The sequence below is a fragment of the Panicum virgatum genome, chromosome 6N (genome assembly GCF_016808335.1).
Source record: "Panicum virgatum strain AP13 chromosome 6N, P.virgatum_v5, whole genome shotgun sequence".
NCBI lineage: Eukaryota > Viridiplantae > Streptophyta > Magnoliopsida > Poales > Poaceae > Panicum > Panicum virgatum.
In genome coordinates, this window is record NC_053150.1 from 53,035,326 (window position 1) to 53,050,917 (window position 15,592).

The window sequence follows — 15,592 nt, forward strand, 5'->3', positions numbered from 1 at the left end:
GGCAGGGTTGCAGGAAATCAGGGCCCCAGAGTTTGACTTCTTGGCTGTGTGTGTCACATGTGCAAGGAAATTTGCCGGATGGGTTAGGCGGAACATGGCAGTAGAAGAAGATAGAGAGCACTGGGTACAGACAGCTGCCAAACCAACAGCAACGCAGACACCAGCCAGCAGCATATGAATCGGTCCATCCCTGCTGAATGAAATGAAATCTACAGTGAAGGAACAAGGAAGGCTCACATCTGGGCCATCCGGGCATTCCAACAATTTTCTGGGCCACGGACCATGTGTCAAAGAAAGCCAAGCAACCTTTTTCATCGGCGCAGCAACTAGCAGTAGCTTTCAGGGAATAGCAAGTTGCATTGGTGGTGTTGCGAGCACAGATCTGAATCAACAGCCAAATGGAATGGATCTAGGGTTCCTTCTACTGCAGTACATACACATAGCCACGTAGGGGGGCATTGATAGCCCGACTGCCCAGCCATTGCTTGAGATCAAAGCAAGATTTCCATGCCTCCCGGACACGCTCCTGCTGCTGCTGAGGGAGAGTATCATCATTTCATTTGGACCACGCTTGTGATCCATCATCTCTTCCTCTGGTCCCGTCCAATCGGAGGCGGAGCAACAAACATCATACACACCAGTAGCAAACTAGCAATTAGCAAGCTCAAATCCAAAATGAGCACAAACTTGCCGACAGATCTTGGAAATCATCACAGAGAATGGAAGCTGACAATCCATCTCATCCAATGGTAAAGGCATCAGCAGCCAAAACCCCCATCACGGAGAGAATCATATGGATATAGGAAATCTGGCAGCTCACCTCTAGCCGTTTGTCTATCTGTCTCATGGTACCATTCATTACACACATGGAACAGCCAAGGTTACCTAACTAGTAACCCTACCAGTGTGCTAGGGTAGTACCTCCACATCCTGTGAAGTTTGTGCCTGTAAAGCCAACTTCCTATTTCATTGACAACACACGCTCTGCAGCCAAATGATACAAGACATTATCGTTGATCCGTAACTGATTTCATGATACAGGCATTAACCCCTGACCCTCACAAAAACCCTCTCATTCTGATGAAGCCTCTCTTAGAACAAGTCTTTGACATAACACCATCTACTAACTCCATTAGCTACCAAGCAAAGAAACTTCAGATGTATGACAGCAAGAAAAACACGGTACAAGTACTAACAAGAGGTTCCTTGTTACTTCACATGGACATGAGCTTCAGGCCATTGTCAGGCATTCCCATTCCAGCAGCAAGTTCAGCGTCAAGTTGCGTGTGTGGAGCTGGTCCTGACATTACCTTCACCCTGCAACCATCCAAAGGTCATGATTAGATACAGAAGACGCCACAGTCCATCAAATTATGCTACCCACGGAATCCTTCCTACATCAGATATTTCACAAGTTCAGCCAGTGGAAAGATCAGACTGGTAATATCTAAGTATACCTGCTTGTAATCTTTAGGTCACAATCATAGGACCCCCAATACTTATCTAGTTACAGTCTCTGTGATATGTACACCCACACACAGCAAGTCTCAACTTATTCTGCTCTAAATAACTGTTGACATGCAGCTTGATGTATTACAGTTTTCTAACTGATTGATTGCATTGCTCAGTCTAGCTATACAAACTAAGGGGTTGTTTGGTTGCCGGCCAGCAGCTGCCTCCGCCACGGATCCTGTGCCATACTTTTTGGATGCCTAGCCTTCCTTTCCCACAGCTCGGTTACGGCGGCGCCACACTTATGGCGGAGAAAATCGCCGCCACAACCTGTGGCAAGAATACAGAGGAGATTGACTGTGGCTGCCTAATACTAGTTCTCAACCAAACGGGAGCCGGAGCTGTTGTGGCGGCCATGAAATTGCGGCGTGGTGGATGTAGGTGCGAACCAAACACTGTCCAAATGTGTTGTGGATGCCATCATTGTGGCGTGGCAAAGTTCGGCTGGCAACCAAACAGCCCTTAAGTGGTCCTTGGACATCTTACAAATTCGCAGCACGCTTTTTCTTCCACTGAGAATAATCATGCAATAGGGCACATCTAACAACCACAAATCACAAGTTTGCCCATTACTCTGCAAGGCTAGCATGTATTCAATCCAGATTTTCATTCTTACTATCTCTGAGTAATGGTTACAAAATCACAAAGTAGGCTTAGAACAAGGGGATGAATCACCTTTTCTTGTGGCGCTTTGAGCGGTAGTGCTCATCCTTCACGCTCTCGCTTGCAAAGTAACGGCTGCAGCAAAAAATAAGTGTTATATGATGATAGCACTTTTGCAAGAGAACTACAGTTTACCACAAGCATAGTGACACCAACAATCAAACTCATCAAGTTCCTTGCAACACTTGCTAATCCATCTAAATTTTTATTCAAGGTACTAACAACACCTAAATTCAACGAATCATCACAACTACAGAAAGATCACCTAGCTCACGGCTTGAGTCTATACTGAACTCAAAGTCGCTGTTTTATTTCGTCTACATAAACAAAAAAGGGGAGCTTCTAGTCTGGGTGGAAATCAGCAGCTGGCATATAATTGCACACATGAAACTAATTTCATCAAAGGAAGGAACCCTAGCAAACTGAAATCGCCCTACTTTTTTTTTGTCGATATAACAAGTCGAGAGGATTCATCAGGAACAGTTATGAGAGAGGGAAGAACAGACGGTAGATCGGCTGGAGGGGGGATGGGAGAGCATACTCGCAGTGGAGGCAGTAGAACTGCCCCATGCCGGGAAGGTCCTCGTCTACGGGGAGGTCCTTGGCTTGGGCATCCTTCCCCTGGTCGGCCAGCTTGACGAGCTCCTCGTAGACGGCATCGTCGGCCTTGAGGAGGAACTTGCCACGACGCGCCGTCTTGTGCGAGAGGCGGCGCTTCTTGACCTTGCGGTGCGGGCACTTGCCACCCATCTCAATCAAGATGATCGGCGGCGGCGGCGGCGGCGGCTAGGGTTTTCGTTTGGCAGAGGAACAGACGAAGGGGGGGATGGATGCAGGGAGGAAGAAGAGAAAGAAGAGGGCGCCGGGCGGGCCAAGCAAGCAGCAAAGGTTTTATTCCTTCCCTCCTTTATCTAGCCCATTGGGCCAAATGGGCCTTCCGGAGCCCAGCAGCAAAAGAAGTCTAAAAGTGCATTGTGCCTCCAGTTTAGTCGAGGGAAAGATAAAATTTTGCACTCATCGTCATCATTCTGCCATCACAATCCCGACATCGACTCCTAAAGTCAAGTCACTGAGAAACACGGAGAGTAAGAAATCAGGTGCACGCATATAATGCAAATGTTCACATCTGTATTCACTCACTACATAAAAAGCAGCAGGAGGTGCGAGGCCACTCGTTCGTGCAAAGGATCCACCCAACAACAAGAACATTTGCATTAACTTGGGTACCACACAACAACAGACACATATTCTTATTCTCGTACATACGGCTGGCAGTAACCAGGGCAGGTATCGAAAATCCGAATGGTATACAAACATAAGCTGACAACACAGCACTAGAAGGTGATCGTTGACTTGTGCTTCCTCGGCAGCGAGACGACATCTCCATGTGTTATATGTTGGTGTGGTAGGTTCATATACAACTGCGCAATTGAGAATGGATAAAATGAACATGTTGTAAGCCGATTGTATTGTATGACAAAACACAAATTAAAATAAAAGAGCAGTGGTAAGGCAAGTTATGCGTAGAAAAAGGGTGTAGAGGAGGAAGTGGATTCCAATGAACATGCATGAAGGCTATCCATGGATGAAATCAGGATGCTATAGAAGTAGTGAGCAATATTGGTAGAGCTTAGAATTGGTGGATTATGATCTGGTTTTAAATAATAAACAAAGCCAATGTTGTGGAGGCAAAGGGGAGTGATACCAAATTGCGGGACTACATGAGATGCGGCCTATTTATGGTTGGGGTCATCCAGTAAAACAACTAAACAAGCAGTTCATTATGAATTAAAATCATAAAACAGGCACAGGATCCCAGTTATGAATGGATGCTGCTGAACATTTGCATTGGGTTGATATAGGCGGTTGGTCTGGTTGTACGTGTTGGCTAATTGGATGCCCCCAACCCCAATGGTGGGAAGGGCCTTGAACTGAACTGAATTGAACTGAATTGAGCAGGGGAGGGATACCTGCCTCTGCCTCTGATTGAGCTACGGTCGGTCGGTCAGTCGAGGTCTTGGTCGTCGAAGTCGTCTTGGAAGGCGTTGAAGAAGTCGGCATCGATGGGGAGGGATGGGGCGGCAGACGGTTGGCGGCGGTCGTCGGCGTCGACCTCCATCATGCTGGCGATGCCGACCATGCCCATGGAGGCGGCGGCAGCGGTGTCCTCGGAGTCCATCTCCCCCGCGGAGTGGTCCCCCCAGTCCACCGCCGGCGAGGCGGAGTTGTTCATCGCCTCTGCCTCTGCCTCTGCCTTGGTCCTTGGAGTCGGATCGGACGAAACCCTAGCCGACACTTTCCCCTCCCCCAGAGCCAGCGATGAGATCCCTTGTTTGTCGGCTAGGCTTCTTCTCTTTGTCTGAGACAGAACCGAGATGGGAATGGGATGGGAGGACCAAAGTGCAAAGAAGCAAGCCCACCCCACCCACCCAGCTTAGGAAGAGTCGCGGCCCATTAACCAGTAGCAAGCAAGCAGCCAGGAAAGAGGCCCAGCCCACAGCAAGCCCAGTGACGTGGCCCTTTGTTTTTCTTTTGAAAAGAGAGCAAGGAATCACGAGTCCTTTGCCAAGTCAATGATGATGATAAGGTGCCTACCTTTTGCGGTGCAGGCACGATGATAAGTTTCCTCTTGTCTTGTCTTGTCTTGTTGACCAAGATACCTACTAGTACCCCGTGGTGGTGCAAGATACGGGCGTCCTGCAGCACGGAGATATCACATACTACCTCCGTCCGTCCTAAAAGAGAAGGAATGCAACCCAAATTTCAAATTTAATTAAATTTATATAAAATAGTATTAATATTTGTATTGTAAAAATAAGTGTCATTAGATTACTTATGAAATATATCTTCCTACTAAACCTATTTGGAGATATCAATATTATGACTTTTTTTAATAAATTTAGTTAAATCAAAATTATTGGATTTCTTAAAAAGCAGCGAGAGTTGCAAGTGTTTGATCAATGCCTCGTTTGGTACGCGCTAGTTTTGTAGCGTGCTAATAAATAGTAACATTTTGACCGCTAATTACGATGTCAAATAAAGTCAGTTTACAAAACCAACTCTAGAATCCCCGTGCTAATGACTCTGAAGAATCTAATAAGTCCTTTGACCGCGCGATTAGGAGATGGTTACTGTAGCCAATCATCGATTACTTATCCATCCTATAAGGGACGGATTGAATTATGCTACGTCCACCAACGTTTGCGCCCCCCGCTGAGATGGCTTAGCAGTACTGCACCTGTCGCGGGAATTTTCAGGGGTACCCACAGCCGGGTGGCGGAGCGCACCCGCCTATTCCCTGTGAGGGAGTACTCGGGGAAGTACTAGGCGATGGGGCTAGATCTACGCTGAGATTGGGACTCAGGAACACACGATTTAGAGTGGTTCGGGCCGCCGGAGCGTAATACCCTACGTCCACTGGGAGATGTATTGTCTTGGTTGTGAATGAATCTATCCTCTGCTGGTCTTGGCTCTTACCCAGCCTGAGGTTTTCTAACGGCGCTCTCCCCTTTTATAGATCAAGGGGGGGCGGATACATAGAACGTTGATGCCCCGACAGGTGGGCCCAACGTGACTGTGGCTACAGTGGTAGCGAATCTTTCCTCCGATATGCGTACTGCTGCTCTTCTGACACAGGGGGTCTTCTCTTGTTCCGTCAGCGAGGCGCCCGTTGGAGTAGCGTAGCTTGCGGCGTGGCCTGCTGAGGCTATTATGTAGCGTCATAATGGGTGAAGCCGTGCCGTCGTATCCGACTGTTACGGCAGACTGGCAGACGCGGCATGGGCGGCGCCATCGGCTCCACTGCCTTGGTAATACGCGACCAATAGTGCCCCCTGGTCAGTCAAACGCCTCGGCTTCCACTATATCAAAGTGGACGTCCACCTACCGCAATAAATGCGAAGGTAGGTGGACCTCAATATGGAGACCAAGGGCCTCATACACGTGTCGGCCCCGGACCACCCTGAGGCGGGGCGTCCAAACCTTCCCTTGGAGAGGGGTCCGGTTGCTATCCAGGACCCTATGAGAAGTCCGGGACCCCGCGGGGGTCCGGATTCCTTGGGAGGTCCGGAGCCCTGGCTGCTTGCGCTTGAGCGCCTGTTTTTCCTGGGACACGTGGCGTTCCCAGACCTTCCCCGGCCGTGGAACAGGTCCGGACCTTTGTCGGGAGGACAGGACTTCGGACTGCAGGGGTCCGGCTGTTTGGTTGTAGTCAAGGATGACTACTAAGGCTCTTGCCTAGTCACAGCAAGAGGGGGTACCCCAGTCCTGGGGTACCGACAGTGGCCCCCGGGCCCACCTCGGGAGAGGTCCGAACCCGCGGGTGGGGCCACCACCGTGATGTGTTCTTACGCAACTTGATTGCGTTGGTGTGCTCTTGGAGAGAGTGGGCATCCCGGACCCCTGAGGCCGGTATGCTTGTTGCCTGATTTAGGTACTAGAGTGCTCTCCACGGGGCGACGAAGGTGTAGGCTTAGGGTACAGAACCAAGCTAAGCGGCTACACGGACTTCGGATCGCTCAGGGGGTAGCACTACTTCCCGGACCCGGCTTTTGTCGACCGTGGCGAGCGGTCTCCGCCGGAGCGGGCCACCGGAGTGGACTGGGAGCGACCGGGGCGAGCGGTCTCCGCCGGAGCGGGCCACCGGAGTGGACTGGGAGCGACCGGGGCGAGCGGTCTCCGCCGGAGCGGGCCACCGGAGTGGACTTGGAGCGACCGGGGCGAGCGGTCTCCGCCGGAGCGGGCCACCGGAGTGGACTTGGAGCGACCGGGGCGAGCGGTCTCCGCCGGAGCGGGCCACCGGAGTGGACTTGGAGCGACCGGGGCGAGCGGTCTCCGCCGGAGCGGGCCACCGGAGTGGACTTGGAGCGACCGGGGCGAGCGGTCTCCGCCGGAGCGGGCCACCGGAGTGGACTTGGAGCGACCGGGGCGAGCGGTCTCCGCCAGAGCGGGCCACCGGAGTGGACTTGGAGCGACCGTGGCGAGCGGTCTCCGCCGGAGCGGGCCACCGGAGTGGACTTGGAGCGACCGTGGCGAGCGGTCTCCGCCGGAGCGGGCCACCGGAGTGGACTTGGAGCGACCGTTGCGGACAATCCGATGAAGCATGTTACCGGACCTCATAGTAAGGTGCAAAGAAACCAAGCCTTATACTAGAAGAGAGCCCGGGATCTCTAAAGACAGCAGTCCTGGATACTAGAGTACTTGTAACAGGTTAGTGAAGTACGTAAACTTAGGGTACATTACCAGGCTAAGCCACGCAGAGCTTCTCTACCCCAGGATACAAATACCACTTCTCCAGAGTAGGTCCTTAGAGATCCGGACTGCCTTCGAGCTAGAAGGGGTGTCTTCACCTGACCACAAGCCAGCAACTTAACTTGGATTGTTAGCAACAGAGGTAAAGACTCTGTTTGGGAGGAAGAAATGGTTAACCGAAAAAACAGCCAACCAGAAAGAATGAGTGTAACCGGGGTGGAGCCGAGATAAGGTCAAGAAAGAAAATCTCCTTTATCATTGTGGTTATCACGGTATACATCAGAGGTCGGGATTACGAGGTCGGACCTCCACCGCTCCGGACCGCTTTTGCCTGTTTGTGTGATAGGGCCAGAGGTCGGGTTTACAAGGTCGGACCTTGACCGCTCTGGACACACACGTAGACGCCACGCTATTGCAAAGGAGAAACTCTCTCATTCCTTTCTTAGGAGTAACCTACGGCTGCATGCTATACAGCGCGTTCTTCGGAGACGAAGGCGCCCTGGATGTGCCCGAACCGCATCATCCAGCATCACCTTGGGAGCTCGTGGGACCCCTCCTTGCCTAAGAGCTGTCACATGCCAAGGTAGCATGAGACAGATTCTTTGGCTTTGAATGGAAGAGGCCCCCGCCCCCTGCCGTTGCCGTTGCCGATGGAGACCAGACACCCTTGCGCAGCAGATGGACCGGTGCGACGCGTGGAGAAGCGCGGTCGTTCGCCGGCTTGTCCTTGGTGCTAGCGCCAGGGGCCCCCGCGCGAGGCGGCGGGGTCCTGCCTGCAGCAGCACCGAGCAACGCTGAGGTGGATCTCCGGTGCTGCTGCGGCAGGAGGTCTCGGTCAACTTCCTCCGGGATGGCTGTCGGCACTAGGCTCCAAGTTGAGAGAAAGCCTTGAGCCGACGTCATGCCATCGCAGAGGGGGCGTGGCCGTTGCTTGAGAGAAAACCTTGAGTCGACGTAGGAGCAGCGGCGCGCAGCGGCGCCTCCGCTGCATGCTGCTACGCCGGCTCTGAGGTGTCGCGGTGGCGACACACAGCAGACGCCGCTGCCGTGCGCCGCCGCACCGAGGTCGTCGGAGCACCGGTGCCATAGCATGCGGAGTGAGTGTGCCTTCCTTCATCTTCAAGTTTGCCGTTGCAGAGGGAGAACGCAGCCCAGAGGCCTGAAGATCCAGCCAACGCCTGTCTTCCCCACGGACGGCGCCAAAATGTCGCGGGAATTTTCAGGGGTACCCACAGCCGGGTGGCGGAGCGCACCCGCCTATTCCCTGTGAGGGAGTACTCGGGGAAGTACTAGGCGATGGGGCTAGATCTACGCTGAGATTGGGACTCAGGAACACACGATTTAGAGTGGTTCGGGCCGCCGGAGCGTAATACCCTACGTCCACTGGGAGATGTATTGTCTTGGTTGTGAATGAATCTATCCTCTGCTGGTCTTGGCTCTTACCCAGCCTGAGGTTTTCTAACGGCGCTCTCCCCTTTTATAGATCAAGGGGGGGCGGATACATAGAACGTTGATGCCCCGACAGGTGGGCCCAACGTGACTGTGGCTACAGTGGTAGCGAATCTTTCCTCCGATATGCGTACTGCTGCTCTTCTGACACAGGGGGTCTTCTCTTGTTCCGTCAGCGAGGCGCCCGTTGGAGTAGCGTAGCTTGCGGCGTGGCCTGCTGAGGCTATTATGTAGCGTCATAATGGGTGAAGCCGTGCCGTCGTATCCGACTGTTACGGCAGACTGGCAGACGCGGCATGGGCGGCGCCATCGGCTCCACTGCCTTGGTAATACGCGACCAATAGTGCCCCCTGGTCAGTCAAACGCCTCGGCTTCCACTATATCAAAGTGGACGTCCACCTACCGCAATAAATGCGAAGGTAGGTGGACCTCAATATGGAGACCAAGGGCCTCATACACGTGTCGGCCCCGGACCACCCTGAGGCGGGGCGTCCAAACCTTCCCTTGGAGAGGGGTCCGGTTGCTATCCAGGACCCTATGAGGGGTCCGGGACCCCGCGGGGGTCCGGATTCCTTGGGAGGTCCGGAGCCCTGGCTGCTTGCGCTTGAGCGCCTGTTTTTCCTGGGACACGTGGCGTTCCCAGACCTTCCCCGGCCGTGGAACAGGTCCGGACCTTTGTCGGGAGGACAGGACTTCGGACTGCAGGGGTCCGGCTGTTTGGTTGTAGTCAAGGATGACTACTAAGGCTCTTGCCTAGTCACAGCAAGAGGGGGTACCCCAGTCCTGGGGTACCGACAGCACCAAACAATGTGTACCCCAAATCTCCCCACTGTAAAAATCAAAGGCTCAAAATACGCTAGAACTCAATCCAACGGACGTGAATCCTCTGCTTCAACGCGTTGAAGCGACGAGCCGCCGACCGTGCGCGCCCGCCCTCTGCCGCGCGCCGGGTTCGAAACCTACCAAAAAAATTCGCCGCGGCCGCAGACGCCGTAATCCCGCGCGACGGCCTCCGCCTCCGCTGCCGGGTCAGACGCAGCCGCGCCGGCCGACTCTAACCCTAGCCCCCTCCTGTCCTCCTCGAGCCTCGGCTCCCCGCCGCCGCCTCCTCTCCTGCTCCCTGCCGCCACCGCCGAAAGGGGTGGGGGAAGGGCGCGTCCGGCGGCCAGCGTCCGCGCGCCCTCCGTGGCAGGCGTGGGCGGCCACCCCGCCGCGCGCCCTCCGCGGCAGCCGTGGGGGGATGTCGTGCCGCTTGCCCTCCGACGTGCCCCGTGCGCCCTCCGCGGTCGGGGTGGGCGACCGGCGTGCCGCTTGCCCTCCGGCGCACGCCGTGGGCTGGGCGCCCTCCGCGGCAGGCGTGGGCGGGCGCCGTGCCGCGCGGCCTCTAGCGTGCTCCGTCCGGCGTGCACCCTCAGCAGCCGGCCTGGCGGGCGGCGGGCGGCGGGCGGCTAGCGGCCTCGGCGTCCAGCGTGCGGTCGGATGGGAGGTGGAGGCGGAGCTCGATTTGGAGGCTGCGGAGCTCGATTCGGCAGCGGCGGAGCTCGATTTGGAGGCGGCGGAGGTCGATTTGGATGCGGTTGAGGTCGATCCGGTAGCGGCCTCGCCAACTGGCCGAATCCCGCCGCCGCGCAGCCGGCCGAGGCAAGGCCCTTCGCGGGCGGACCACCCCTACGTTTCTCCAGCACCCACGCCACCAACGCCCGCCGCCGCCGCTGTCTGCCCAACGCCCGCCGCCACCTGTCTCCAGAAGCACCCGCGGCCCGGAGAATGCCCGCCAACCGCCGCCGTGTGGGTCGCTCCTTGCCTCATGGGTTGGTCTGGAGGTCCAACGACGGGGAGGCCCATCGCGGAACGAGGCGGGGACATGCCCGCCTGAGCGCGGGGGACGGGTGCGTCCGTTTCTGATGTCGTGGATGAACTGAGTGCCGGCGTGGTGGTGGACTGGGGCACTGCGCCAAGTGCGAGGAGCGCCTTGGAAGAAGCACACCATGATGGGTTCACCACGACACCATTTCTCCATGCTCCAGTAGAAGGTGCGGGTGTTTCCTGATCTGATTTGGTTTGGGTGCCGTGGCATTCTCGATGTGAAAGCGGCACCCGAAGAGACGGCGGCAGAGAGGCTCGCTCGTCGTTAGGGGCACATGGCACTTATATTTTTTATCCCAACCAAAATTACTGTCATATGCAACTGAAGAGGCCTTGCGAGTCTGGTACCCTGATTGATTCAAAAGATAAGCTATTTAAGTTGATCACTAATGAGGTTGCATTGAGTTTATCGTTTCATGCTTGTTCCCTGCTAATTGATGATAACTTGTTTTACATTCATCGTGCATTTATTCTCTGATAGGCCAGTTGGCAAAAGAATCAATTTTATTTGTATTCAGTTTAGATGATAACATGTGATGCCTACTTAGAGCATAGAGCCGGTTACAAATTTACTTAGTCATTTGAAGTAGCTAAAGCTTATGTACTCGTATGTGAGTTAGGCATTTTTCTTTAATGATTCATTTGCTAAATACATTAAATGGCAGCAATGGTAATTGCAAGGTAATATTAATATTCCAAAATTGGAAAAATTTACACTCAAACCTTTGCACATGCATGATAAGTTCAGAGTTGTCTGGTTATAATCTACCTTCCAATTTTGAATTCATGTGTTTCTTTGACAGTTTACATTGCTTCTTATATATAGATATAAATGCTTTCTTTATAGTTTGGACTCATGGCGGAGCTGTGCGGCTAGATGATTGGATCTGATTGATGCAGTTGAGTCCAGGTAATGCATATATATTTTTTGTGTCATGTCCAGAGAAGTAGTTTGTTTCAGAAACTGATTGAACGATGTTAGGTATTTGTTCTCCCTTCTGTCCTTGCTATTTATTCTCTTTGCTAAGCTGCTTGACCTTTTTCAAAGGTTGCCAAGAAGTGAGTAGATCTTGCTATTTGACCTTTTCTCTATTTGATTTTATGAGGTGCATAATTTTGAATGTGAAACTAGCTGCCATAATAATGTTAGAAGTTGTCTTTGCTAATGGGTGGGTTCAAGATAACTATATTGTTAGAAATTGATCTAAGCTATTAGGGATAGGTAATTCTTTATTACAACTATCTTACCGTTATTTCTTTCAAGCAAACTAAATTATGCTAGGTCAGTTTTCTTTTTTCGGATTGTACTGCACCAACTTGAATGGTGCCGAGGATTAATTTATTTTTGCTGCATTTGCAGTGTCATCTATTGCAAGACTCATTATGTGTATTTCCATGAACTTCTTCCAAGATTTCAAATGGATTCATATTTCGCTCTTATCCTTTGCATAGGTATTGCATCCCATTGCTGATTCTATCACTATCAACAAAACGATCCGGATCCTGTGCTTTTTGTGACACATCATGCTTGCAGGTACAACTTATGTACAGCTTATGCATATACAATTTAGATGTATCTTTATGTTTAGTTCTGAGATGAACCACTTCTTCTTGGTATGTAGTGAGAATGAGCGAGGTAGCACATGTTTTATATCAGTTCATACAACACAGTGCAATGTATTTTCTAGATATGCATAAATAAGGTGTCACCCATAGTGTTAGCATGGGCAAGCTACTATCAACATATAATAACTACATGTTACATCTTTTGTGTGAAACATATATTTTTCATTTTGAACTATTGATTATGTGTTGTTTTGTGTATGTTTAAAATTTTTCCGTGGCGTTAGCACGGTCACTTTACTGGTCGTCATTAGATTCGTCACGAAAAATTACACATATCTCTAAAAAAATTTACAAATAGATTTTATTTAGTATTTCATGTCTGCGAAATTCTGTTTTCGAGAAGCGTGCGCGTTAGTTTCGGAGAATGAAAAAAAAAACGACCATTCAATCATTTCGTTTCACGCGCACGGCCCGCCCAGAGTGATTGTCACTCTGCTCGACTGCTCCTTCCTCCCACCATGGCCATCATCAATTGGGGGCAGGCAGTACGACCAGGAGTTGCTGTTGCTGACAAAACCATCCAACTACTGCTCAACTCTACTTGCGTGCGTGGCAATGGCGGCAGGCAGGACTTCTCAGGAGAGGGGAGCCTGAGAGCCGTCAGACGGCACGAGGGAGAAAGCAGCAAGAACCTTTGGCCTTGGCCTTCCCTTCCCATTGCAAAGCAGCACCTGGACTCTCCTCTGCCAGCCTCGATGCTGCATCCGTGGTGCCTCCTCCTCCTCCTCCTCCTCCTCTGCCTGCCGCTCGCCACCGCCGCCTCCTCCGACGCCGCGCTCCTCCTCGCCAAGGTCAGGCCCGCGCTTCAGGGCCACGGCCGGAGCCCCAACGCCCAGCTCGCCACCTGGAACGCCTCCACCCCGCTCTGCCTCTGGCGCGGCCTCCGCTGGGGCTGGTCCGACGCCCGCCCGATCCGCTGCGACACCGCCGCCGCGCGCGCCAACCTCTCCCTCGCCCACGACCCCTCCCTCCTCCTCGTCTCCATCCACCTCCCCGCCGCCGCCCTCGCCGGCACCCTCCCGCCCGACCTCGGAGCCTTCTCTGCCCTCGCCTCCATCTACCTCGCCGCCAACCAGCTCACGGGTCCCGTACCGCTCGACCTCGGCAACGCGCCCGCGCTCTCCGCGCTCGACCTCTCCGCCAACCGCCTCTCCGGCCCCCTCCCCACCTCCATATGGAACCTCTGCGACCGCCTCGCCGACCTCCGCCTCCACGGGAACGCTCTCGCGGGCACCGTCCCCGCGCCAGCCGGCCCCAACACAACCTGCGACGGCCTCCGCGTCCTCGACCTCGGTGCCAACCGCTTCTCCGGCGGATTCCCCTCCTTCCTCACCGCCTTCCGGGGGCTCCGGCGCCTCGACCTCGCCGCCAACCGTTTCCAGGGGCCCATCCCGGATGCCCTCGCCGGGATGGACCACCTCCAGGACCTCGACCTCTCCTGCAACAACTTCTCCGGCCAGCTGCCCCCGACCTCCCCCCGATTCGCGGAGGCCGCCTTCCTGGGCAACCACCCTTCGCTGTGCGGCCCGCCGCTGCGCAACCAGTGCGTGTCCTCCTCCGGCCTCAGCTCCCGCGGCGTCGCTGCCATGGTCATTGGCCTCATGGCCGCCGCCGTCGTCCTCGCCTCCGTCTCCATCGGCTGGGCCCAGGGGAGGTGGAGGCGGCGGCGGGATAATGCCGACGCCGACGCGCAAGGAGGGGATGACTCTGAGGCCGCCGCCGCCGCCGATGGCCAAGAGGGCAGCAGGCTGCTGGTATTCGAGGGCGGCGAGCACCTCACGCTGGAGGAGGTGCTCAACGCCACCGGCCAGGTGGTCGACAAGGCCGCCTACTGCACCGTGTACAAGGCCAAGCTCGCCAGCGGCGGCGGCAGCGTCGAGCTGCGCCTGCTCCGGGAGGGCTGCTGCAAGGACACCGCCTCCTGCGCGGCCGTCGCGCGCCGCATCGCCCGCGCGCGGCACCACAACCTCGTGCCGCTCAGGGCCTTCTACCACGGCCGGCGCGGCGAGAAGCTGCTGGTCTACGACTACTTCCCGCGCACCCGCACGCTGCACGGCCTCCTGCACGAGCAGCACGACGGAGGCGAGGGCCGCCCGCCGCTCACGTGGCCGCGGCGCCACAAGGTCGCGCTGGGCGCCGCGCGCGCGCTGGCGTACCTGCACGCCGGCCAGGGCGAGGCGCACGGCAACGTGCGGTCGTCGAACGTGCTCGTGGACGACCTCTTCGTGGCGCGGCTGGCGGAGCACGCGGTGGACCGGCTGCTGGTGCCGGCGGCGGCGGAGGCGGTGCCGGCGGCGGCCAAGGCGGACGGCTACAAGGCGCCGGAGCTGCACTCCATGAGGAGGTGCAGCGCGCGCACGGACGTGTTCGCCTTCGGGATCCTGCTGCTGGAGCTGCTCATGGGAAGGAAGCCGGCGGCGGACCTGCCGGCGGCGGTGAAGGTGGCGGTGCTGGAGGAGACGGCGCTGGAGGAGGTGCTGGACGCGGAGGTGGTGAAGGGGCTGCGCATGAGCCCCGCGGAGGAGGGGCTGCTGCATGCGCTGAAGCTAGCGATGGGCTGCTGCGCGCCGGTGGCGGCGGCGAGGCCGACCATGGCGGAGGTGGTGCGGCAGCTGGAGGAGAGCCGGCCCAGCAGGACCCTGGGGCCGCGGTCGGCGCTGTACAGCCCGGCGGAGAGCAGGAGCGACGCCGGCACGCCCAACACCGCCGCCTAGCAAGCTTCATCTTTCTCATCAGAGCGAGCTTGGGAGCGATGAAACTGTACTCGTACTGGCTATAAGCTAGGAGTATGTATGTAACTCCCTCTGGATGTACGGTATCATGTATAATTTGGATGAATTGAACTAAACGAAGATAAAAGTTTATTAATTAGTTTGCTTTATTATGAAGCTAGCAAGCAAGCAAGCTAGAGTACTCTACACTGGAGTGTATGACGTATGTATCGTCGTTTTGGAGATGCCGGCAGGCAGGCAGACGAGGAGTGGGCTGACAGACTGACTCTGCACAAAGGGTTGCATGCATTCCCATTTGCCCACTCTTCTTCCTTTCCTTTCAAGTTTCAACTTGGCTTTATTTAGTTGCGTTCTTAAAATTTTTAAAATAAAATCTTTATACATTTGAAGTATTAAACATAAACTAATTACAGAATTCGTCCGTAAATTACGAGACAAATCTAATGAGTCTAATTAATATATCTAATGAGTCTAATTAATATATCATTAGAGCA

At 54.6% G+C, this 15,592-nt stretch overlaps 2 protein-coding genes and 1 long non-coding RNA gene across 4 annotated transcripts; 2 read left to right on the forward strand and 1 right to left on the reverse strand.

Moving 5' to 3' along the window:
• Positions 1-938: 938 nt before the first annotated feature.
• LOC120678704 (zinc finger protein 593 homolog) lies at positions 939-3,054 on the reverse strand. Of its 2 annotated transcripts, none has more exons than XM_039960005.1 (3): positions 2,717-3,054; positions 2,188-2,250; positions 939-1,317 (listed from the first exon to the last, which is right to left on the reverse strand). In XM_039960005.1, exons 1-3 carry the CDS (start codon positions 2,923-2,925, stop codon positions 1,215-1,217), a joined length of 375 nt encoding a protein of 124 aa, XP_039815939.1. In that variant the 5' UTR covers positions 2,926-3,054; the 3' UTR covers positions 939-1,214. The 2 variants fall into 2 exon arrangements, with proteins under 2 accessions (XP_039815939.1, XP_039815940.1); XM_039960006.1 differs by lacking the exon at positions 939-1,317 and adding an exon at positions 1,431-2,052 and having other exon boundaries at positions 2,717-3,053.
• Positions 3,055-10,324: 7,270 nt separating this feature from the next.
• Positions 10,325-12,541, forward strand: LOC120677494. Its single transcript, XR_005676346.1, has 3 exons — positions 10,325-10,907; positions 11,588-11,650; positions 12,193-12,541. It is a non-coding gene; the product is annotated as an uncharacterized LOC120677494 (long non-coding RNA).
• A 261-nt stretch (positions 12,542-12,802) lies between these two features.
• LOC120680041 (putative kinase-like protein TMKL1) lies at positions 12,803-15,250 on the forward strand. Its single transcript, XM_039961688.1, has one exon. It carries the CDS (start codon positions 12,825-12,827, stop codon positions 15,078-15,080), a length of 2,256 nt encoding a protein of 751 aa, XP_039817622.1. The 5' UTR covers positions 12,803-12,824; the 3' UTR covers positions 15,081-15,250.
• Positions 15,251-15,592: the final 342 nt, after the last annotated feature.

Bases quoted from the DNA above. Each gene is read 5' to 3' on its own strand.
- LOC120678704 (XM_039960005.1), bottom strand. From the start codon at position 2,925: ATGGGTGGCAAGTGCCCGCACCGCAAGGTCAAGAAGCGCCGCCTCTCG. The intron at 2,251-2,716 runs GTATGCTCTCCC...TTTTTGCTGCAG, and splicing joins TTCTACTGCCTCCACTGCGA to CCGTTACTTTGCAAGCGAGA. The intron at 1,318-2,187 runs GTGATTCATCCC...GGATGGTTGCAG, and splicing joins TCAAAGCGCCACAAGAAAAG to GGTGAAGGTAATGTCAGGAC.
- LOC120680041 (XM_039961688.1), top strand. From the start codon at position 12,825: ATGGCCATCATCAATTGGGGGCAGGCAGTACGACCAGGAGTTGCTGTT.